This window comes from Impatiens glandulifera, chromosome 1 (genome assembly GCF_907164915.1).
Source record: "Impatiens glandulifera chromosome 1, dImpGla2.1, whole genome shotgun sequence".
Taxonomy (NCBI): Eukaryota; Viridiplantae; Streptophyta; class Magnoliopsida; order Ericales; family Balsaminaceae; genus Impatiens; species Impatiens glandulifera.
The window spans coordinates 77,815,047-77,840,834 of NC_061862.1; the positions used below are offsets into that span (position 1 = coordinate 77,815,047).

General features: G+C 26.8%; 1 protein-coding gene across 1 annotated transcript; it reads left to right on the top strand.

Annotated features, from left to right (window-relative positions):
- The first annotated feature begins 4,876 nt into the window (after window positions 1-4,876).
- Window positions 4,877-8,197, top strand: LOC124933334 (protein SOSEKI 1). Its single transcript, XM_047473832.1, has 6 exons — window positions 4,877-5,066; window positions 5,150-5,219; window positions 5,420-5,532; window positions 6,338-6,938; window positions 7,745-7,885; window positions 8,014-8,197. The coding sequence occupies exons 1-6, from the start codon at window positions 4,877-4,879 to the stop codon at window positions 8,195-8,197; spliced, it is 1,299 nt and encodes a 432-aa protein (XP_047329788.1).
- The last annotated feature ends 17,591 nt before the right edge of the window (window positions 8,198-25,788 follow it).

The following is a 25,788-nucleotide window of genomic DNA, read 5'->3' on the forward strand; positions in this document are numbered from 1 at the left end:
TCAACATTACCCCCTCTCTCTATATATAATAGTTAGTTTTTTTTTCTCAAATGAAATGTAATTCATGTTTGGAAACTTATGGTTTTTGTTACATGATCATTCATAATTGCAATTTCATTTTTTCTAATTTCAAGGGAAAAGTAACACAATTCTTATCCTTATAGTCACTTCAATTTAAGTTATGAAACATTGGCAAAACCTTTTCATTTGAGGTAGTCAACTATTATTATTTTTAAAAACTGTCAAAATAAAATTGAATTATTTTGTTTGCATTAATAAAATTAAGATAAAAGGTGAAGTAAAAATGATTTTTTTTTTTATATTATGTTACCATTAAGTTTTTTTTTTTTTTAATTTTTATTAGAAGCTAGACGACCTTCACAGTTATGACCTCTATTTTAATTTAAGATGTTCTAAATGGGAATCAAAATTTTGACATTTAATCTCTTAAAAATACTTTTGCAACTTGAGATACCTTCATATATTTTTATCAAATAAATATTTATATTGGGATTTGGCTAAATGAAAATTTGGAGAAGAGAAATAGGCTTAAAAATGTGATTAATTAAGATTCGTGTGTTGGGTATTATAGTACTGGCCTAGCTAATCATATATGTAAGTTAGCTGTCTATATATAACAAGTCTTAGCTGAAACGGCACGCACAGATTTATACTATTTTCCACCATTATTAATGCTTTCATTTTCCATCTAGAAATCTCTCTTTACCCACTAAACATGTTTTTTAGTATATATTTAGCTACCCTTTTTCTAGTTCATTTCTTCTATTATTTACTTTCTAGGCATCAATTGAAGAGTTCTTGATCATACAAATGCGTTCAAGAAGTCAGGAAATTGCATGGCGGATGTAAGTTTTATTATTATTTTTATCTTTTGTTTTCGCGAAATAGTTATGGTTGAATTCTTAAAGATCGGAATCTAATGCTTTTCTGAACTCAAAATTTTGTTGCTCCATATTTATACCTCTTAGTCCCTAATGATAATCGATATGACAAAGGATCCAGGAAATCCCGGACTAACAAAAAAAAAAAAAGATTATTTTTTTAATTTTAATACAATAGTATAATTCTTACTTTATGTACAAAGAATTTTGAAATACTTGTAATTTTGTTTTTATTTACACTTTTAAAAGATGGGATTTGGTTAATAGTCTAATTCTTATTTTATGCGGTAGAGATAGTGAGTTTGATTTTGATTTTGAAATGTTCCTAATTTATTTTATTTTTTTCATTTGTCTTATTTTTTTAATCCGGACAGGACATCAGGGTGTAAGATCTAAGTCCAACTCATTTTTTTTTATTATTATCTATGAGTCATGTATTTATTTCAATCTTTTAAAAATAATAACAATTTATATATATTAGTTATTCAATTGTTAGTTTCATAAACTACATGTACATTAGTTTGGGTTCTATTATATCCGAATGCACACTAATGGTATTTCATATAAGAAAGCATATCAATCTTTCACAATTTTACGTTATCAAATTTTGAGAATTCTCAAACTCAGGAATTTAAGGATGACAATTTGAAACTGCCTTGCGAAAATCGAACCGAGTTGTCCCGTTTGGGACGGTTTTTCCCCGAAATCGAACGGAAATGGGACGGAGATGGTATTTGTGTCCCCCGTCCCGACCTTACTCCGATTATGCCCTGAACACTATAAAATATAATTAAATATATTAAATCACTAATATATTTATTTATTTATTATATTTTATAAGAATTGTAAATTTGTTTTTTATAATAATATAAAATTTTAATATATTATCATATATATTATATTAAAAATCTGTTTATATAATATTATTTTTAAATATTTTTAATTTTTTAAAAATGTTTAATTAAAACGGTGTCCCGCGAAAATTCTCTAAAACTGAAAAAAATCGAACGGGGCGGGAATGATATTAAAAAAAATTCCGAAATAAAAACGGTGTGAGGATAGTAAATGCATTCCCCGCCCGAACCGCCCTATTACCATCCCTACTCCGAATCTCAAATTGGCATGGGATATCACCTGCTCTTTACCGCTATACTAGAATATATCACCTACTCTTTACCGCTATACTAGAATATAGTAGATCTCTTCAAACTTAATACACATAGGACACTAGTCGTTTGTTTTGATTCATTTTATATTCCTTAATTGATATATTATCTATCAAATTGGTACCATGTAAAAGGCTTCATCCAAATAATAATGACATTTTAGAGGAGATATTGATATTCCTAGTCAGCTTCTATTGAAAACTAATTAAATTTCTCTTTTTTCATGATCATGTAACACTATATAAAACTTAATTTATCCACATTAGGATGTAATCTCATTTTCCACTAATTAGTGTGGCAAAAACAGTCTAAAAGGTTATTCTTTTATATTTTGTAGTTATCTATATTTTTTATTAAATATTAATAATCAATCTAATTAAAAATGTTATGATTGAAAGGGTCGAACTAGTCATCCCGAAACTAAACCCAAATCACAAAAAAAAAAATCGATCTCCTTTTGTGATTTTTTTAAAATAAAATAATTTTCTATTTTTATTTGTATATATACATGTTTCTATTTTATTTTCTAACATTACTCCACAGTTTGAATCTTAAGTTTAGTTTTAAGTAGAATTGAATTTTAACTTTTTAATAAAAATGCATGGGTAATAAAAAGTGTATATATATTTTTAAAACATTTGAAAGTTAATGTATATATTAGACATATATATTTGATGGTATTTAATTTAATAATATAATCCAAAATTGGATGTGTCAGCCTGACATATGCAATATGTTGAACTTATCCATATATTAGTCAGTTATATATTATAATTCTTTTGGTTATATAAAATTTTTCATTTGTTCTTTTTAACAATGTTTTGATGATTTATTAATTATTTTTGTGTGATTAATGAATATAGTTTTATTATTTTAAAATAACCCGAATTTTTTTAATATATAACTTTCATACAATCTTTTTAAGTCAAAAACATTTTCATGAGAATTGAACTTTAACTGATTTATTATTATTATTGTAGTTTCCCGATTATACTATGTGTTAGAATTATATTTATATACTTCAACAAATGTATATATATCATATAAAAAGAATTTTATGTCTTTAATTCATTTTTTTACCTATGTTTATTTATTGGGTTATTTTTATCACAATTTAAGATTCAAAAACTATAAATTAATTAAATGGTTTTAATTGTTCTTATAAAAAAATACTAGATTATTTGTTATTGAGATTCAAATTTAATATCCTTCCACAAGATCTTTGAAATTAATTGATTTTAATAACTCTTATTAGCTAAAGAAATGATCAATTAGGCCACCAACCTATTTCAAGTTGAGATTTAATTATAGATTAATTTATTTAATTAATATTTGTATTTATGATATTTTTGCCAAGTTATACAAATGTGTTGAGCAACTTTGTAGCCAAAATAAGAAATAAATAGATAGATAAAAAAAAAATTAATAATTATAATTGTGTGTTAATTAAGAAATATGATTAGATCATTTAGTTGCACCAGATTTCAGAAACTTTCATTATATAACCACAATACATGCGAGTAATTATTAACTAATTAAACCATAATTACAGGGTATTTTTGGACAAGATCCTTATAATAAAATGGTGATTAAGCAAGAGTAATATAGTAAAACTTTTAATAGGAAATGGAAACTATATAAATATACTTCCTGATTTTTCAATTAAATAAACTAAAATATAGTTGAATCAAATTATTTTATAATAATATTATAAGTTTGAAAACATTAGTAGCTAGAGTGGAATTAAATTTGAATAAAAAATTTAAAAAAAAATATATATTATTAAATTTGTTAATATATATAAGATATATTTTAAATATATTTTATTCAAACTAATATTATTAAAAAAAAAAAAAAAAAAAGTTAAATATGGTATCAAATTATAATATCCAGATTATCTTTCTTGCTTTAATTTATAATAGAGAGTGATAGAGAGAATTTGGTGAGAGAATAACTTGACATCACCTTCATTTCTAAATGTAAAAATGGGAGGAAAGAGAGAAATTATTTGATTTTTTCAGCGAATTATGTCAAATCATTCCCTCACCAAATTCTCTCAACTAATCATTTCTCTTTATAATATTTTGGATTTTTCACAATAATTTTGTAAAATTGTTTTTTATTTTTTAATAAACAATAGTGCTATGCCTCAAAGAATGTTCTCTAACACTCTTTTCTTTTTATTCATTTTGATTATAATTAAGTCATAATAAAAATATATTTATAGAAAAATAGAAATAAAAGCCATGATTTGAATAATTGGATCATTCCAACTTAAATACTTTCTTACTCCTTTTGAATCGGCAGATCGAGGTTAAAACACAATTTTTGTAATTTTTTTTTTTTAAACTAGTGCTATTATTGGCAATTTGAACATTATATGGCTAAGTTATAGGGAATCAAACTAGGCCTTAATTAACACAATTAGCGAAAACTACGATGTTTCTAAGCTACAAATCTGGTCCCCTCCCACATTTTCCATCATTCCCATTTTCTTAATTTCTTCTCTCTCTCTCTCTCTCTATATCTAAAAAGAATCAATTAAGAAGAACAAGAACATGTAAGTTCGATCTTCAAGCTACTGTGTTAATATAATATTCTATTAAAAGAGATGAAGAAGGCCTGCATCATTACAAAGATTCATTTTTTAATTACTTTTATAGATCCAGGATTAAGCACGATTAATCACTTTTTGGCTTTTCCTGCCGGCATCACAAATACATTTTCTATCACTTATTTATACTCTTTTTTGTCTGAAAAACAGAGCATTCTTCTTTAACTTCTCATACCCATTTCTGTAACAGAAGAATGGAAAATACCCACATCGGAAGTAATTCTACTACCAGTTCCGGCGCCGGCGCCGGTGCCGGACTTACATCTCTTGTCGGAGAAGTTAGAAAACTTCACATTGTCTATTTTATTAGTCGACTTGGTCGGATTGAACATCCTCATCTTATCCGAGTTAATCATGTTTCTCGCTCCGGCGTTCGTCTTCGAGGTAAAAAAAATTTAAATAAATAAAACTGTTTTTTTGTAAGTTATTACTAGATTTTGATTTTATTAGTGTTGTGAAAATCTTAGATGTTAAAAGGTGGCTGTCGGAATTACGTGGGAAGGATATGTCTGAATCGTATTCTTGGTCTTACAAAAGGTTTGAATTTAGATCGAGTTTTATTCTTACTCAAAACGTCTTAACGTGATTATCTCGAGAATTTTGGTTTTACATTACACAAATATCATCCGGTCAGTGTGAAGTTAAGAAAATTGTCATACTTGTTGTTGGTTAATTTGAATTTTTGTTTAGTGAAATTATTTTTTTAAATGAAATTAATTGAATATAAAAATGGGCAGGAAATATAAAGCAGGATATGTATGGCAAGATTTGATGGATGATGATTTGATTACTCCAATATCCGACAATGAATACGTTCTTAAAGGATCCGAAATTCCCTCATCAAGAATTGGTAAGCGTTTCTCTCTCCTCTTTTTTTAAATTATTAATTATCATAATTATGATTATGCTAATTAATATAATTATTTATAAATCAGTTACTTCATAACAATCATTCAACTTATACAAAATATTCTTATTAGTTGTTTTACCTTCTATTCATATTAAATTTGGATTAAGAATGATATAATCTTAGTTATTGATTAATAATATAATTTATAATTAAATGTTTTATTAGTTTTTTTAATCATAATTCTACATTATTCACAAAAATACGAACTAATTAAATAATTTCAAATATTCAAGACATAAATTATAGATTATTGTGACTTTTACATTAACTTGTTTTTCTTTATTTTTTAAAAACAATTTTTATCCATTAAAATTATTTTTTTCAAACAAAATATTTGTTAAAACAAATTTTAAAGTTAGAGTTCCATAAATGATACATTACTCTTAAGAATATTTGTGTCGGACTAATTTAAGAGAGTTTCATTTTTATTAATAATATTGTAAATCATTTTGCTAGATTTTTCAAAAAATACACTACTATAATAAAATGGTGAATTATTTTATATAAGATGTATTAGTATTACTTTAAAAGAATATTGAGATTGAACCTTAACATTTTTGTGAATTTTGTATAAGTTATGTCACCATTTAATATAAATAAAAGTAAAATGGATGACTTGAATAACTATATTCTATTTAAGTTTTGATCAAAATATGGATAATAAATATTTATAGAAATGACCCAAAAAAAAGATATTTATTTGAAAAAATGTTATAATTTGAATTTAACAATCATCACACTCCAGATCTTGAACCAACCACCATAGAGAAGAAAACTTCAGCTAGTTCGCCGGCGGCGAAAGAGTCGCCGGAAAATGAGACAGAAAAAACAAGCCATCCCATAAAAATGTCGTCGGAGATAGATCAAGAATCTCCTCCGTTCAGTTCAAACGCATCTACAATAACCGACGATTCAATTAGAACAGAAGAAGATTCAAATAATTTCAAATCAAACAAACCCAATCAAGAACAAAGCTCCAATCTTGAAACTACCCCATCTCTCTATTCAATCCTTTTTCAAAAAAGGAACAAGAGCAAGACCACTCGAAACGACGTCGTTCAAGGCACTCCGGCGCCGGCGCCGGCGGGAATGTTCAGGAATTGGATCCGATGTGGGAATGTAGAGAATCATGAATCGGCTGTGGTGGTGATCAATAGAAGGAAAAAGGTATCGGAATCTGATTCAATCCAACGGCTGGATGGAAGTGTGGGATGCGGGAGTATGAGTTGTAGAAGTAGTACTGATGTAGGAAATCGCAGCTCGATTGATAAATTGGGCGGGTCACGGTCTCAACGAGTTCTTCGGACTAACCAACCATGGGAAAAAAACGGGTATTTTAATACAAGGTAATTAATTAATCAATTAATTAATTCCAATTACTACTTTTATTATTATTATTTTTATGGTTAAATGATCTTTGTTTGGATCAGTTGAATATGGGTCTATTTTTTATCCTTATTTGAATTTAAACATATAAAATAAAAACTTTTAAATTTGACCTTAATTAATTATGTTAATGTTTCAAACATTTTATATTTAGGTAAAAATAAAATAAAATAATGGATGTGTTAGTTTATTAAAAAAATACATTATTTATATATAATTTTAATATAGCATATTAAAATCACTATATTTATTTAATTTTGTTAATGTTAGACAAGTGAAAATCAAATTCTTAATCTTAAGTCTCTTATAAATATCTTTTATTATTTAAGATATATGTTTGTGAGTTTATATTAAAATGACTATATTACAACCATTTTGATTAAATTAATTTGGTATGATGATATTAATTTATTTTTTTAATTTGTATTATAAACAATATATTTAAGATTTGAATTATTTTTTTAGCCTCTTTTAAAAATGAATTAAAATTTAACTCATAGTTCATGTGATTTAGAATATTTCAAATTTAAATTTGTATTTTTTTAATTAATTTAATTTTTTTTTAAATCAAACTTGTTATTTTTATTTTAAATAGTATAAAATAAGAGTTAAAGGTTTTGAGACAAACTATTTTTTAAATTAATTTTAGTTGAACTGTTTTTTATTATTATTAAAATGAAAGCTTGAACTTTGAATAGATTATTTTATTTGTTTTGTCGCGATTATGTTCGGTATTGACTCGATTAATCACTTTGACCGGGGTTAGGTCATGTTTGGAATCCAACTTAACCAGTAATGAAGGGGAGAAGGGTTCAAAGAAGTGTGAAAAGAAGGAAGAAGACTCCACAGCCCAAAGGCCAATTTCAACTTCTTATAGATATAAACCCATAAATGGGCCCAATTGCTCGTAAGCCCATTACTTTTTATTTTATATTTAGGTTAAACTTTCTAATTACTTATATTTTGGGAATTTATTAACTTTATTTTTGGGGTTATTTTTTTTTTACCTATATAAACGTTTTGAAACTGATGTAGGCAGTGCGGGAAAAAGTTCAAGCCAGATAAATTGCACACCCATATGAAGTCGTGTAAAGGGATGAAAGCGTCGACGACGAAGGATATAAACCCTAGGGTTAGCTCAATGATCGACGATAAAGATGAACCGATTTACAAAGAATCATCTTGTGGCCTTTATTTGACTCTTGAAGCTCCAAAGTAATAGCTAGAGAATAATATAAGTAGTGTAAATTCAAGAACAAGGAATATAGGAATGTTAGTAGAATTAGACTTGAACTTGTTCTAGCTTCTAAGGGTCTTATTATAGTGGTATTGTTTATTGGTTGAAATATTTAAAATTTTATATTCAAGAGAAATTGGAAGGTAAGAATTATTATAAATGAGGTCTTTGGACTTTGGAGTAATTGAGTTAATTTATTTTTCTTTATATAACTATTTATAGAGTAACCAAATTATTTATAGATCTCTTAAAATGAAGTAGAAACATGATTAAGAGGCCTCATGTAATAAATTGAAGACTCACGAGCGAGAAGTATTGTAAGCACATGCTTCTTAATTTATTTTTAAATTTTCTATCTTCTAAACTCCCCCAACTATAATTAGACATGTGGCAATTTCACATAATTTATTTATTAGTTTTAGTCTATTCATTTAAAAAACTTTATAAGAATTTATGTGTCACTTTGTTACTCATTATAAAAAAAAACTAAAAAGATTCATATTATGCCTACGGATAAAAATATAAAAAAATAAATTTAATAAAAAAATAATAATATATATTGAATGTTTAAAATTCTTAATAAATCACGAATAATATATTAAAATAAAAATAAAACGCTCTCATTCCACATTTTATTCACTTCGATAAAACAACTTATCTTCTCGCATATTTTTTCGAATGAACCTCTCATCTCGTGACCTTATACTTTCACTTTGTCAATCAAATATTTGATTCATATTTTTTAACCACTTTCAATTGATACCGGCCTATTATCTCTCGGCAAACCAAATCATAATCACATTTGGTTAAAGGGTTGTACTTGTTTTGTTAGGTTGCAAGTTCAAAACATACTTATAGCATTTTTTATTTTATTTTTAACCGTTTTAAGTTTATGGGTGAGTCAACCCACAATCCGAGTCAAATATCAATTTACTCTCACATATATATCCAAATTAACCACAACTCTCGACCCGGCAATCCGGACACTTTAAAAAATTAAGCAGCATTATATATATATATATTAGTTGGTTAAAAAGTTGAACTTATATTGATAAAATGTTCCACATTCATCAAATTTGATGTTGAATTTAAATATAAAATGTTATTAACCTAGTTGGTTAAAGGGTTGTACTTGTTTTGTTAAGTTATAAGTTCGAAACATATATATAACATTTTTAATTTTATTTTTAACCGTTTTAAGTTTATGGGCGGGTCAACCCATAATCCGACTCAAATATCCATTTACTCTCACATATATATACAAATTAACCACAGCTTTCGACCCGACAATTCAGATACTTTAAAAATGAAACATCATTATATGTATATATATATATATATATATATATATATATATTAGTTAGTTAAAAAATTGAACTTATATTGTTAAAATGTACCGCGTTCATCAAATTTGGTGTTGAATTTAAAATATTAAGTGTTATTAGCCTAGTTGGTTAAAGAGTTATATTTGTTTTATTAGGCTGTAAGTTCAAAATATACAAATATCATTTTTTATTTTATTTTTAACCGTTTAAGTTTATGGGCGGGTCAACCACAATCCGACCCAAGTATTCATTTATTCTCACATATATATATCTAAATTAACCACAACTCTCGACCCGGTAATCTAGACACCTTAAAAATTAAGCATCATTATATATATATATATATTAGTTAGTTAAAAAGTTGAACTTATATTGTTAAAATGTCCCGCGTTCATCAAATTTGGTGTTGAATTTAAATTATAAAGTGTTATTAGCCTAATTGGTTAAGGGATTCTACTTGTTTTGTTATGTTGCAAGTTCGAAATAACATATAACATTTTTAATTTTATTTTTAACCGTTTTAAGTTTATAGACGGGTCAACCCACAATTCGACCAAAATATCCATTTACTCACATATATATCTATATTAACCACAATTCTCGACCCTATATATATATATATATGAGTTGTGTCACTTTGTTACACATTATTAAAATTGAGGTTGTCCATTTGCAGTGGCAAAACATGATCAAATTTCAATATAGGCTCAAAATACTTAAATCTTATAATATATAATTTTTTTTAATTATATAACAATTATATAAAAAAAATAATACAAGAAGTAATGATAACAAAAATATAAAATTATGTGCATATCAATAGAATAATTATTTTCTTACACTTAAACTACTATCATTAGTACTAAGTCGGGGACGTACAAACAAGAGGAGACAATTGTGTCATACGAGTGTTCATTTGCTGAAAATGTTGTAAAATTTGTCCATTTACAATTGTAGCAAAAATCTCATTATCGATGTGTACTACCAAATTGTCATTCATCCACTCATCCCCATCCTATTACGTAAATCAGTCTTGATAATTTTTATCGCAAAAAAGACCCTTTCAATAGAAGCAGTCGTAACTGGTAAAACCATTGTCAACTCAATCAAACGATATACTAATGAAAAAAATGCATTCTTCCTAGTTTCACCCATCTTTCTAGCAAGACTCCTCAAATCTCCAATCATTCAAAATTTATTTTGTACATTTTTAATGTAAGTCTCAAGATCGTTCTCAAGCATTATATGGTCAATTGATGAAAAATCTTCTAGATAAAATTCAGCAATGTGGAGTAGCTTACCAATATCAAATTGAGAAAAAGAGTCATTTGGATCTAAATAAGCAATACAAGTAAGCACATCCGTATTTGATTCTGAAAAATGATTATTCATCTCTTGAATCATCATATCAAGAATCTATAATAATAATAAAGTGATTAAGAAATTCTATTAAAAAATAATATCGTAAAAAATGTAATAAAATATGTGAATATATACCTCACAAAAAATTTCAACACGATAGTGATGAAAATTAGTAATCATTTGCCCATTACGCTTGCTACGATCACGAATTTTAATATTTTCTTCCATGTTAGGTACTTGGATCATATGATTTCTACAAAATGTGTTAACGACATCCAAATATTTTCCCATCCTTCCTCTCTAAATTCTTGTAACATAATTTTCATCGTTTTGATCAAACTGATAGCCAGTACCATGTTTTGATCATTTTGTTGTAAAGCAAGCGACAATTCATTTGTGATCCCCAATAAATATTTTATGAAATGCATCACAAACACAAATTCATAACTCTTCATCTTATCAATTAAACTACCAACCATACCACTACTATCATCACTAGTACCATCATCATGCACATAATCAAGCACTTTTAAAACAAAATTATACGAAAACATCAAACGGACAATAGTCATATAATGTGAACCTCGATGAGTATCCCCTAGTCATTTTAAACTAATTTTCTGATTCTTTCCTTTACCACTAACAATATCCCCTTTATTCAAACTTCTAAAAGTCTATCATGTTTAACTTGTCTAAATTTAACTTTTCTTTTACATGAAGTACCAACAATATTCACAATCATAGTAACATACTGGAAAAAATCGCTCAAAATCCGATTACTTTTAGCAACTACTACAGCAAGAAGTTGAAGTTGAAGTTGATGAGAAAAACAATGGACATACCTTGTAGATGAATTTTCCTTCAATATGAGAGTCTTTGATCCATTATACTCATCTTACATATTTGAGGCCCCATCATATTCTTGAACCCTCAATCTTGATAATGATAATTTATGTTTTGCAAATAATTCATCAATTGCATTCTTCAAGGAAATATTAGAAGTGTCAAACACATGCATAATAACAAGAAATCTTTCAATGACACATCCAAATTTGTTCACATGTCTTAAAACAACTCACATTTACTCTTTGACTAAATTATCTCGACACTCATCAACCATAAGAGAAAATACATTATCTCCTATATCATTAAGAATGACATTTTTTACTTCAGTAACACAGACACGTGTTAACTCTTTTTGAATTTTTGGAGACTTCATTTGATTGTTTCTAGGGCATTATCACACATTGTCTTGGAAACCTCATCATTTCTTTGAGTATACCACTTAATCAATTCAAGAAAGTTACCTTTTATTTAAAGAGTTCAATGACTCGTCGTGTCCACGAAAAGGCAAACCTTATATCAAAAGAAAGCGTTTAACATCTAAAGTTGTCGTTAATCGAGTGTGATATGCAACCTACATTACATGACCCTATGTTTGTAGCAAATGTGAAACACTTTGTCGTTGATTTTGAAAAGCCTCAAGTTGTGTTATTGCGTCATTTTGAACACTAGCTACACCACCAACATGTGTATTAAATATTTCAATCGTTTTTCTCCAATTTCTTATTCCTGAATTAGTAAATGTCTTATCGCTAACTTGACATCCTCTATGAGAGTTTGTAAAGAGATAGAACCAAAAACAAAAAAAATAGCATGTTTTGATATGCTATACTTTAACCATGCAAAAATTTTAAACCACACATCTTGAATACTCCTACAAACTTTACCAAATTGTTTTTAGGATAGCTATGACCAAATGGTTGACAAGGGCCTCTAATCAAAGACTCTCTTCGAACTTGATCTCTAATAGAAATATTAAATTCATTAATTGGTTTGCGTAGCCCTAGATCACTAATAACATCATCGAGTTTAATTCAACGCAATAATGTTTTTACTTACTGATTTCTTCATTAACACTTTTACAATAGTCAACACTTCGTTTTAAATACTTCTCCATAACCTATATTAGTATATTACAGAAAAATAAACATAATAATTAAATAAAAAGTAAGTTTTTATCATAATCATACCTCTTTTTATCTTATTCATCTTTAAAACTTATGTGACCTTAATACCTCTAGAATTTATGAATTAAACACATATTCTAAAGAATGGAATTAGAAATTAGAGGTAATATGTATCGAAAATACCTTTTAGGCTTTTATGATAAAGAAACGAATTTTGGGGTTAGAGTCTGAAATAGGGAGTTAGAATAAAATCAAAAGACTTCTTCACAAATCTTAGTTTATAGAAACCTGAATCATAAAAATGGAGCCATTTATAAAAATTAAATCTTAAAATTAGAAAATACCTTCAGTTAATATAAAGTTTTTGTTTTCTTTTGGGACAGCTGAACAACGAACAAGGGTTTGCCTTCTTTCGCGACGGCCGACGACCCTTATATTTTGCAACTCGGAGTGCTGGAATTGGACTCTAGTTCTCTTCTTCACCTCTAATAAATTGAAACCCTAAATGCAAGTGCAGGCCTGCAACGGACGAGATCACAGATATGAGATACTCCTTTGCCTCTTCAGTCCAATCTTTTTTCTCATTCTACTAATGTTACTTTACTAACTAGCATAAAGCTCGTGCATTTGTACGATTAATAATATAAAAATTGTGAAAAAAATTACGGATAATATTTTTAATTTTATTTTTAACTGTTTTAAATTTATGGGTATGTCAACCCACAATCTAACCCAAGTATCCATTTACTCTCACATATATATCAAACTTAACCACAGCCCTCGACCTAACAATCCAGTCACTTTGAAAATTAAGCATCATTATATATATATATATATTAGTTAGTTAAAAAGTTGAACTTATATTATTAAGAATGTTCCGCATTCATCAAATTTGGTGTTGAATTTAAAATATACAGTCTTATTAGTCTAGTTGGTTAAAAAGTTATACTTATTTTGTTAGGTTGCAAGTTCGAAACATACATATATCATTTTTAATTTTATTTTTAACCGTTTTAAATTTATGGGTGGGTCAACCCACAATTTGACCCAAGTATCCATTTACTCTCACATATATATCCAAATTAACCACAACTCTCGACCCGGCAATCCGGACACTTTGAAAATTAAGCATCATTATATATATATATATATATATATATATATATATATATATATATATATATATATATATATATATATATATATATATATATATATATATATATATATATATATATATATATATATATATATATATATGAGGAGTGATAGAGTGAGGGAATTTGGTGAGGGAATGACTTGACATCACCTTCATTGGTTGGAAAATGTAAAAGTGGGAGGAAAGAGAAAAAAAGAAATTATTTGATTTTTTCAGCGAATAAGATTATGCCAAGTCATTCCCTCACCAAATTCCCTCACCTAATCATTTCTTATATATATATATATATATATATATATATATATTACATTAGTTATAATTTATAATTGACATTTAAAAATAACCAAATAGGTATATAATTATATTATATAATACAATTATATCCCTAATAATTATATCTATTTAAAACCTATCATATTCTTTCTATCTTACTACTAATCAGTACAGGAGTTAGCCGGTGCACAGGCTCATGCTGACCCTAGTTTGGTTCCGCCACTGTCCATTTGTTATATAACAATATTAGTTTTTATACAATTTATAACACCTTAAATTCAAGGCTCTTATTTATTTTTATTTTTTTTTAATATAAAAAACTATCATGACTCCACCGTCATGATTTCACTTCTATTTAAGGCGTTGCAAGTGAAAATTGAATCTGTAATATTTGGTCTCTTAAGAATTACTTTTACCACTTATGTGGTTTAAAAAATCCTATTAAACTATAGTTGATTCATATCCACCGCAATAAAATACCAATTAAGTTAATTGTGTTAGATTTATTATACTAATATATATAAATAATGTGGTTGGGGCTATCGTTTATTTAGAACCCAATTGATAAAATGATCTACTAAACTATTTGGGCTATTGGGCTAAGTCACGCTTGTTTGAGTATGATAAATATTACAAGTGTAGAAACCGGATACTTATTAATTTTATTATCGATGCACTAAATTATTAATAAGACACATAAAAGTGGTTGTGGTCTCTAATTAGACATTTTAGTAAACCAACCAGACCAATCATTACCATATTTACATTTGATAATTAATGCCCAAAGACTATTCGACTCCATTGCAAATCTACTACGCCATATTGATAGAAGAGCCTTATTAAAAGAAATAAAATCTCGAATATCTGGATCTCATTGATACTTAAAACATTTAACATTATCCCAACTAACTAGATAACAAAATAATGAATTAGAAGATCCCCATAGAAATTTACAAATTATTCTCTCTATTTTTACCTCCACACTCTTGGAAAGAATGAATAACGATATTATATATGTAAGCAAATATGACAACACACTATTATAACAGATTAGCCGACCCATTTCCATCTAGACAATCTAAATTCTATTTTCACTAGTAAAAAAATCATTAATAGTAACCAAAAATAGTAACTGTTTGTTCAGCGATTGATATTTAAGGGGTAATACTAACCGTTTTAAAAACTCTTAATATAAAGGGGGTCAATATCAACCGCTCTTAAAAACGGTTGATATTAATTCATCTATATTAACGGAATTTTAAAACGGTTGATATTGACTCCACTCTATATCAACGATTTCAAAAACCGTTGATATAAAGGGGGTTAATATCAACCGCTTTTAAAACGGTTGATATTAACTCATCTATATTAACGGAATTTTAAAATGGTTGATATTGACCCACTCTATATTAACAGTTTTAAAAACCGTTGATATTAACCACATCTATATCAACCACTTTAAAAACCGTTGATATTGACCAAATCTATATCAACCATTTTAAAAACCATTGATATAAAGGGGGAAATATTAACCGGTACTATAAGACTTATTGTGATATATATTTTGTTATATTATATTTTATTGTTGCAACAAAATGTTTGAATAAATTTTATTCTTAGTAAAAAAGAAATTATTCAATATTTTTATTAAAAGTTGTTATGAGAATTTATTTGTAATTTTTGAGTTATTTTTATTTATTTTATATGAGAAATAAAAGTGAGATAAGATAAAAATATATATATATATATACACGAAGGAATATTTTTTTTATGGAAAGTAAAAATAAAAATATTAACAAAATTTAGTGTTTATGAAAAATATAAATATTAATAAATTTTAATATTTAATAAGAATAAAAAAATACTATTAAAAAGGAGAAATTAAAATTTAAGATTTAAAGAAAAAAAATTAATAAGTGGAGAGATTAGAGAGAAATATATAATCATATATTTTTAATAAATTTAAAATATAATTAATAATTATTTATATAAATATATATGAGTTTATTAATAATTAATTATATGAATTATATATATATAATATAAATATTAAATAATAATAATAATAAGTAAAAAAACTAAAATTTTATGACAATATATTTTAAATTTAAAAACATAATATAATTTCATATTTTATGTAATAAAATAAATAAATATATATATATATATAATTAAATTTGAAATATTCATATTTATTTAATAAAATATACATATAAAATATTTAAATTTTAAATTTTTTATATAAATTAATTTGATTTGTTATTTAATAGAGTAAATATATATAATATTACCACTTTAAAAATAGTTGATATTAAATATTTTTTAATATTTTGAATTTAATAATTTATATTTATATATAATATTTAATAGTTAATATATATATATATATATATAATATTTAAGTAATTAAATTTGTTAAATATAATATATATATATATAATTAAAATAAATAAATAAAATATCATTAAAATCGTGGGTTGTTATACAAAAGAATTAATTAACTTCTCCTTAACCTCGATAACTTCTTCTCTCTTCAATCACCTCTCTTCCCACAACATTTATTTTTATGACCTCGATTACTTATTCTCTCCTCAATCTCTCTCATCCCTCAACCTCTCTCATCCCTCAACCTCCCTCAACTCTCAACCTATGCTCTCAAATCCCAGAGACAACTCTCCTTCTTCAAATCAATGCTCTTAATTCCTTTCTCATTTGCCTTATAGGTAAAATTATCATTGTATAATTAAGTTTTTGAGATACACTAAGAAGTTGTTAAATAGATTAAACAGATTCCTCCAACAATATTTATATTATTAACTTTAATTTTAATTATTTATGTTGTAAATGTCTTTATATGTAGGTATACTAAATTTGGACGGAATTAATTATAAAAAAAGAGGAAGTAGTTAAGTATGAAGAAAATGAGGTTTATGCTGAAGGAAGAAGAAATAGATGATAAAAGATGAAGATCAAGGAAGAAAATAGAAGAGGAAGATCAAGGAATAAGAAATAGAATTATTATTTTTCATTTTTTGTATTATGAATTTTTTTTATTTAAATGTAGTATATGTATGTAATGAAATTAAATTATTTTAATGTTAATTTTGGAATTATATTTAAAAATTATCTTCTCATTTGAAATTTTGTATAAAATAATTAAATTTATTTTAAAGTGATTTTTAATTAAATAATTGAAATATGTTTTTTATAAATTCGGAATAAAAAATGTCAACAACCATTATAATTAAGAAATTACAACCTCTTTTATAGTTCTTAATAACAACCACCTACAAAATGGTTAATATTAAGTAATGACAACATTTTTTAAAACGGTTGATATTGCTTAATAACAATTGCATGTAAAACGGTTGATATTTCTTAATAACAACCGCTCACAAAACAGTTGTTATTGAGTAATAACAACCGCCCCAAAATGGTTGATATTTCATGTTTGAGCAATGCCTACGGAGGCTCTAGTAACGGATGTCAACCGCTTTTTGAGCTGTTGGTATTACTCAATACTAACCATTTTTTGTTTAATAACAACAGTAAAAACTGTTGATATTGACTTTTTTTTACTAGTTTAGTGATAATCGAGTCCCAAGAGAACTTGGATCGTAATTTAGCACTTAATGACATACCAAGATATGTTGACGGAAGACCACTAATTTTGAACCCCAACATATTTGACAATCTCATCCTTCTTCTATTCAAAATATAATTTGAAAAATAGATGTCTAATTTATTAAGATTAACTCAAAAATCGAAACATGTATCGAATATCCATAAAATATCTCGAAGGTGTTTAAAATTCCTATAAGTAGTCTGAACCATGCAAAGCGTGTCATCAGCGAAAAGAAAATGTGATATGACAATATGATATCTTCTTGACCCACAACTCACTCCGCAGATGAGTCCCGAGTTTTCTACGAAAGCCATCATTTTTTAGAGAATTTCCATATCACCTTGTCTAATCCCTCTAGAGCTCTCGAAAAATCCCTAAGAACTTCTATTAACAATGAAAGAAAACTTAACTATCGGAAGGCAAAATCTAATCCAACCAATCCATTTCGCACTCATTCCCATTTTGTCCATTGCATCAAATAAAAACACCCAATTGACATGATTGTAAACTTTTCCGATGTCTAACTTGACAAAAACACAATTTCCACATTTTGAATTAGCTGAGTCAATGCAGTCATTTACTATTAATACAGCATCATAGAATTGACAACCTTGGATAAATGCAATATAATTCCTAGATATGATCGTCTCTAACATCTTCCGTGTTAAGTAAAATAGTTAATTAATTATTAGTGCTAATTAAATATTAAATAAGAACTTAATTAAATTTAATCACGTGTAGATCAAAGATCGACATTTTATGAAGATCGACATTTTTATAAGAGCGATATTATAATCGGTTTCACAGAAGCATAACCGGTATTATATGAAGTCGGTATTCTATCAAAGTATAACCGGTAGTTTGCACATCGGTTTTACATCAAGGCACGCGTTCGGTACTTTGTAAACCGACATTTTATGCAAGATCGGCATTATATTGAACGTAATATGCATCATAATGAATCGGTATTTTATGAAGTGCGTCCAGTATTATATAAACGGTTTTATATAATAGGCGCTTCCGATAATTTGTAAAATTGGTATTCTACAAACACGTACCCAGTTTTATATGAAGTCTTCATTTTGTAAAACACGTGTCCGGTCTTATCTTCCGGTATTATATAGCTTCGGTCATATAAGAAGCATGTTCGGTATTATATAAGCGCTTCTGGTAGTTTATGAAATCGGCATTTTACAAACACGTAACCAATTTTATATCATTTCGATATTTTGCCTAACAAGTCTAGTATTTTGCAAATCGGTATTTTGCTAAACACGCGTCCGGTATTATATAATCGATTTTTATAATAATAAAAGTCTCCGGTATTTTATAACTTCAGTTGCATATCAAATTGGAGTGCGTCCGGTACTTTGCCATTTTGATGCTATATTGGAATGATTTCGGTATTATCAGAAGACTACTTTATGCGTCTTCAACAATTGTTTCCTCTTTCGTGCAAAGATTGATGAAGACCTTTTGGGAGCAGCAAAGCTATGCTATGAGAATCTAAGTCAAGTCAAGATCTCTGAGATGCACGTTCCTCGAAAATCATAATTACATTAATGAACTTTGGCTTATTATCATTAAAATACAGACAAGATCAAAGAAGATCTTCTCCACTTTACCATTCTGAAGCCAAGCAAACCAAAAGTGGACCGGTGTCCGTTGGAGCAAATATGACTATTGCATATTTGCTTACTTAAGGAGAAATGGGAAGACATCTGAACATGATTTTTCAAACACATCTTGAGACATTCATACAACTAGTTTATACTTGCAAAAATTATCTTACCATTCTCTCAATCTCTCAAGACGTAAAAACCTTCAAGTGTGTTAGAGTATTAAAAGTGTATTACAATAATAGTTATTTTGTGTGAGTTAGTTAACATTGTAAGTTGACAGAATCTGTTTCTGTTCAACATAGTGTATGTGCTAGGAGTTTGAAAACAGGCAGTAACTAAGTCCTGGTTGTTCGACTAGGTTTATACAAGTTGTATTGAACCAAATCTTCTAGTGTATATCCTTCTCAAGTTTGAGAAGAAGGGGTGACGTAGGAGCTTTATACTCCAAACATCCATAAATTCCATGTGTATTGTGTTTCGCTCTTCCATTCATACTTTCTTGTTGCTTCAAGTCCAAACAAACACTTCTGCACTTGAACTCGGTTCAAGAGTTTGTGAAGACTTGCGTAGAATAGAAATCAGATACTAACTTCTAACAGAGTTAATATCGAACGAAGTGTGTGTAAGCGTTCAACGTAAGCAGGTCCCCGTCTCTATCATTAATTCCGATCCTAACACTCCGCAATATGTTGGCCAAACATTCTACGATAATCTTATAGAATGACGAAACGAGATTGATAGACCTCCTCAACCTCCTTCAATGTAAAATGAGCCTCCAACATATCTTTTTGCGTTGTACTAATTGAATAAAAAATTATATCAATTAATTTAGATCTAGCCTTAAATGGCTCATTAAACAAACCCTTATAGAATTTGACAATACTCGTAGAGATTTCAGGTTCACTATCATGAACTTTTTCCTCGATCGAGATCAAATTAATCACATTATTTCTTTCTTTCGTGTTAGAGATCCCATTGAAAAACTTAATGTTTCTATCTCCGACTCAAATTTTGATCACAAATTATTTTGAACGATTTGATCATCATCCAGGTTGATTGGTACATTGAGATGATGATCAACATATTTTTGGGAGCTTTGTGAAGCTACCCAAACTCTTAGATCAAAGAAACCAAGCTAAAAATTAAATTTTAAAAAATAAACTTTGGCATTCTTGAGGATTGAGGCTTGTTAGATTAGGACCGAAACCTAGGATCGAGAAATTCGAACCTAGGACCAAGACCCAAGACCGAGAATTTCAATAGGATCGAAAGGTCCGACCGATGTTCTTGAGCTAGGACCGAGAGGTCCGACCAAGGATTTTAATCCAATACCGAGAGGTCCAACCCAAGACCGAGAGGTTCAACTTAGGACCGAGTATCCACGAACTTATGACCGATTAACTTAGCCTAGAGCTAACTTAGGACCGATGGGTTTATACACCCAGACTGATGAACTTATCAAAGAGCTAACCTAGGACCGGTGGGTTTGTACACTCATACCGGTAATCTCAACTAGGAACCGAGAGTCAAAGAGGATCTTTCGACGGTCAAAACGTTCCCTACATAGATAATCCTGAATCCAAGAGGATCATGGAGGAAGTACATGAAGGGACATGCGACCCACACATGAATGTAATGACTTTAGTCAAGAAAATACTCCGATTATAATATTATTGGTAAAACCGCTTAGAATATTATTATCAATCAAATATTTAAAAATATTGTTATAGTTGCTATTGTATAAGAGAATTAAACAAATAAATCAAATCGGATACATTAATTAGAAACAATTAATATTTGGTGTTGGACCAAATTAGAGAATATACTATTTAGTTAAAGTAGAAAACTTAATAAATTATTTTATCTAAAGACATATGTTTTTGGAAAAATAACTTAACGTTATTTCATTAAAAAGACCAAAAGTAGGAGAGGGTCAAAATCAAATCTAGACAATCCATAACTTTGATTAAAGGATGAAAAACAACGACCCTAGAGTATCTGATTGGAAACAAACAAACAAAGATTACAGTAACAAACAATAAAAACATACCAGACCTACAATTTTAAAATTTTGATAATGTTGTGAGTTTCCTCTTTGATTACTTTTACTCTACTTTAGAATCCTAATTTTCATTCCACAAAACCCAATCTAGATTCTTCGAATTCCAGCGATTATATTTACGCCGCATCCCACATGTTTGGCTCTAGGCTTTACTATTGGTGATTGATCTGTTGTATATGATGATGTTTGTTTGTGAGTTACGCATTCATTGGCTTCAACTTTGCCGAGTTATTTCAATCTACTTTCATAGTCTACTCTTCACTTTTCTCCACTGCTTTTCTATCACTTCCAACTTCTAATTTTCCATTGCTTTCATCCCCTAGTTCTTCACATTTTTTTTCATCTAATTCTTCTTCATTTTCACCCTCTAAGTCTTCTAATTGTTAGACATCTTATTAATATGATAGCTAATTAACAATTTGGTTTTAAATATAAAATGTACGAGAAGGGAATTTAGTGAGACAATGACAAGTGTCACGGACTTGGTCTTTTCACCAACGATCCGTGCGACACTAGTTATGATCTTCGGAAGATTGAATAACTAGTCAACCTTACTCAAAGTAACACTCGAATAAACACAAGAACTTTCGAGAGAGAAAGTAATATATTGATAAAAATACTTCGTGATTTACAATGTAATACTTTAAGGGTATTTATAGGACTAATTCTAGTCGTTACATTAATGGCGCACTAATTTATGGATTTCTTCTAATTGTCAATTAGTGATGCATCAATCAAGGACATTCCTTTTATATGTCAATTAGTGATGCATTAATCAAGGACATTCTTTTTAACTATCAATTAGATGCGCTACTCAAGGACCTGTCTTCCAGCATAGAATATTCTTTGGGTTGGGCTTAAGAGGGTTTAAGCCTCCTCCTCTTCTTGGGCCAGGAAGATTGGGTCGTGACACAAGACATCAACTCATGTAAATGGAAAAAGTGTGAGAAAAAAGAAAAAATATTTTATTTTTTCAGTTGTACCACGTCATTTCTTCTCTCATTTTCAAAATTCTCTCCCGAATTATTTCTCAAAATATATAACACAACAAAATAGATTAAACATATTTAATGTGAAAAAATATTCTTATTATACAATTATTTACTTTAAACACTAAAACTAAATTTATAATTTATTTAGTTTAAATAAAATATTTAAATTATAATAAATAAAATAAATAAGATGTAATTTAGATTATCTGAAAAAAAAAAAAACACAAATGTCAGGAGCCATGTCAATTAGTGATTGAGTACTGTTTTATTAATAAAATTCAAAAAAGATTAATTTTTTGCATGGAAAAAATAAAAATTCCTTTTTCTTTTGCTATATGTGCCCCCGCTATATAGGTCACTTAGAAACTCGCCCAAATAGGTGTTTTCTTACCAGATGTGCGGCTGACAAAACTCAAACATACATTTTAATTTTTGTATATATATATATATATATATATATATATATATATATATATATATATATATATATATATATATATATATATATATATATATATATATATATATTATGATTTTTCTCAATATTTTTCTTTTTCTATTTATACAAATACAATAAAATAATAATAATAATAATTTAAGACAACCCAAACATCTGTGACTGCCCCATGCATCAACTTTGTCATAATTATAATTGTTTACAGTCTAAGATTTAGAGTTAGGGTTAGGACAGATGTATTAAGAAAAATATAATATTGACCAGTTATAAAAGAAAAGGTAACGCACACGTGATCATGATGTTCATGATAATTTTGTCATCGTCTTTAAAATAAAACTTAAATTAAATAAAACATTTAAGATTTAATCAATAAAATTAATAAAATGATATTCGCACTTAAATCAAATGTGTTAAACTGTGCAATGTTAAATTGTGTACAACAATGTTATGACATAGTCTTGTGTGACCGGTTGTGCCTTAGTCCTGTTCTATCTATTATTTTCTTATTTTAATTATGAAATTAAAATTAGTTAAAGAATAGTTAATTAAAATTTATATTTATTTAAAAAAAAAATCTTTTTTCAAAACATTCTCACACAATAATTTTAATTTTAGATTAAAACTTTTAAAACAGTTTATGGATATGATTCAATTAAAAGATAAATTAGACAAAAGATAAAAATAATTTTAATACTTTTAAATAAAATAATAGTTAGGTCAAAACAAGATATACCATTATAATTTTTAATTAATAAAATTAAAAATATATATATTAATTTATAATTAGACTAATATTAAAAATTTTAAATGTTAATAATTTGTATTACAAGTTTATATTTTAATTAGTTGGTTTGTAATTAATATCTAAATTAAATTGCATGTTGAGAATATTTTAAAAGGTACTGTTTATGATCATGCTAATTTAACCCAGGAGATTTCTTAAACTAATTGGCACATGTTAATTTAATTTGATATTTAATCATTTTAAAAATAATAATTTAATTCTAAAAATTAAATTACTTTCAAAATGTATAACTTTTTAAACTTATCATTTATAAGGTGAAAAATTACCGATATTATAGGTATATCGAAAATACTGTACCGCAATATATTGAAATTATCGATTTTTAAGGTATACCCGAAAAAAAGATAATGTATGATACCAATACAGAAATTATTTGTACGGTAAAGGTATGAAATTTTTAAAATTTTGGTATAACGAGATATACCGAAATAGTATATATATATATATAAATATATATATATATATATATTACTTATAAAGAAATAAATAAATTTAATTATAGAAACATAATTTAAAAAATCAAATTAAAATATAATTATAATGTAATATTATTTAATATCTATTATCTATATACGATAAAATTGAAAAAGTATCCAACCAAACTATCAATCTTTTTGAGCGGTAGAAAAGAGTAAAATTAAGTACTCAATCATTTCAATTATTGTTAAGGATATTTTTACAATCTCATCATCAACGGTTATTAGTAAGTTTGCTTTTAGTTTAGATAAAATAATAGTTAATCTTTTTATGAACAATTTGAGTCTTACAATAGTGGAGACATTGTGTGCACAAATAATAAGTTAAAATGAGATAAATACAACGTTAGAGAAGATTATACATATGATAAACTTGAATTGTTGAATAAAAATAAACAAATTAAATAGAGTGAGAAATTTTTATTAATTAAGTCTAAATTAATTAATATTTATTATTATTATCTAATATGCATTGTATTATCAAGTTATAAAAAAAAATTATAAATACAAATCTGATTGAAGGTCGTTAGGAATATCTTTAGGAATATCTCTCGTATCCATTTTAGTCTAGCTTAAAAACAACTTATGTTTATTTTTTTGATAATTTTAACTTTTGTAACTAATTTTAATTTTTAACATTTCTTAGTTTTTTAAAATATAGGATTTAAAAAAAATATATTTTTTATGATAAATACCTTTAATTGTTTATTTTGTGTAACGTTTATGTAGTAATTTGGGCCATTGTTTTGGGGGTGTCATGCTATAGTTCTTTTTTAATTCCAAAAAAAAATATAGTGATTATATTAAATTGATTTTTTTGTTAAGTTATTATATTTTTTAGGTATGAAATATATAATACTGATACTGTACCAAAATTAAGGTAAACCGAAATTAAGGTAAGGTAAATGTATGAATTTTTTTATACCGAAATTTTTGATAAGATAGTAATAAAAAATTAAGGTATACCACATGAAATGGAGTATAAACCCACTTTAATCATTTATGTGCAGAAAAAGTAACAAGTAAAAATATAATAGTTTTGTCCATATTGGTTATTTGATAGTTTTTTTTGGGTTTTTGTTAAAAAAAAAACAGATTGTATAGTTAAAAATAGATTATTTGGAGTTAAATTTTTATTTTATAAAGTTAAAGTAAGAATGTTAACTTATAAAAATAAGTTATTTTATATTAAAAATGATATTGATGTGATATAGAAATAATTTATAAAAAATAGATAAAATACTTATAAAAAAAGAACTCAAAAAATAACAGGGTCTCATATACAATAATACATATAAAAATAAAACTAATTTATTTATTTTATACTAAAGTTTAATAAAAAAAAAATTATAAATATATATTAATAAATTATAAGTTTAGAAGATCTTTTATTTTTAAATTAATTACATATCAAAATTAAACCAACATTTGTCTATTAGGACCGG

What these genes read in the sequence shown, in the direction of transcription:
- LOC124933334 (XM_047473832.1), top strand. Translation starts at nt 4,877, where the DNA reads ATGGAAAATACCCACATCGGAAGTAATTCTACTACCAGTTCCGGCGCC. An exon ending in AACGGGTATTTTAATACAAG is followed by an intron (nt 6,939 to 7,744) that starts GTAATTAATTAA and finishes GACCGGGGTTAG; the next exon opens with GTCATGTTTGGAATCCAACT. An exon ending in ATAAATGGGCCCAATTGCTC is followed by an intron (nt 7,886 to 8,013) that starts GTAAGCCCATTA and finishes AAACTGATGTAG; the next exon opens with GCAGTGCGGGAAAAAGTTCA.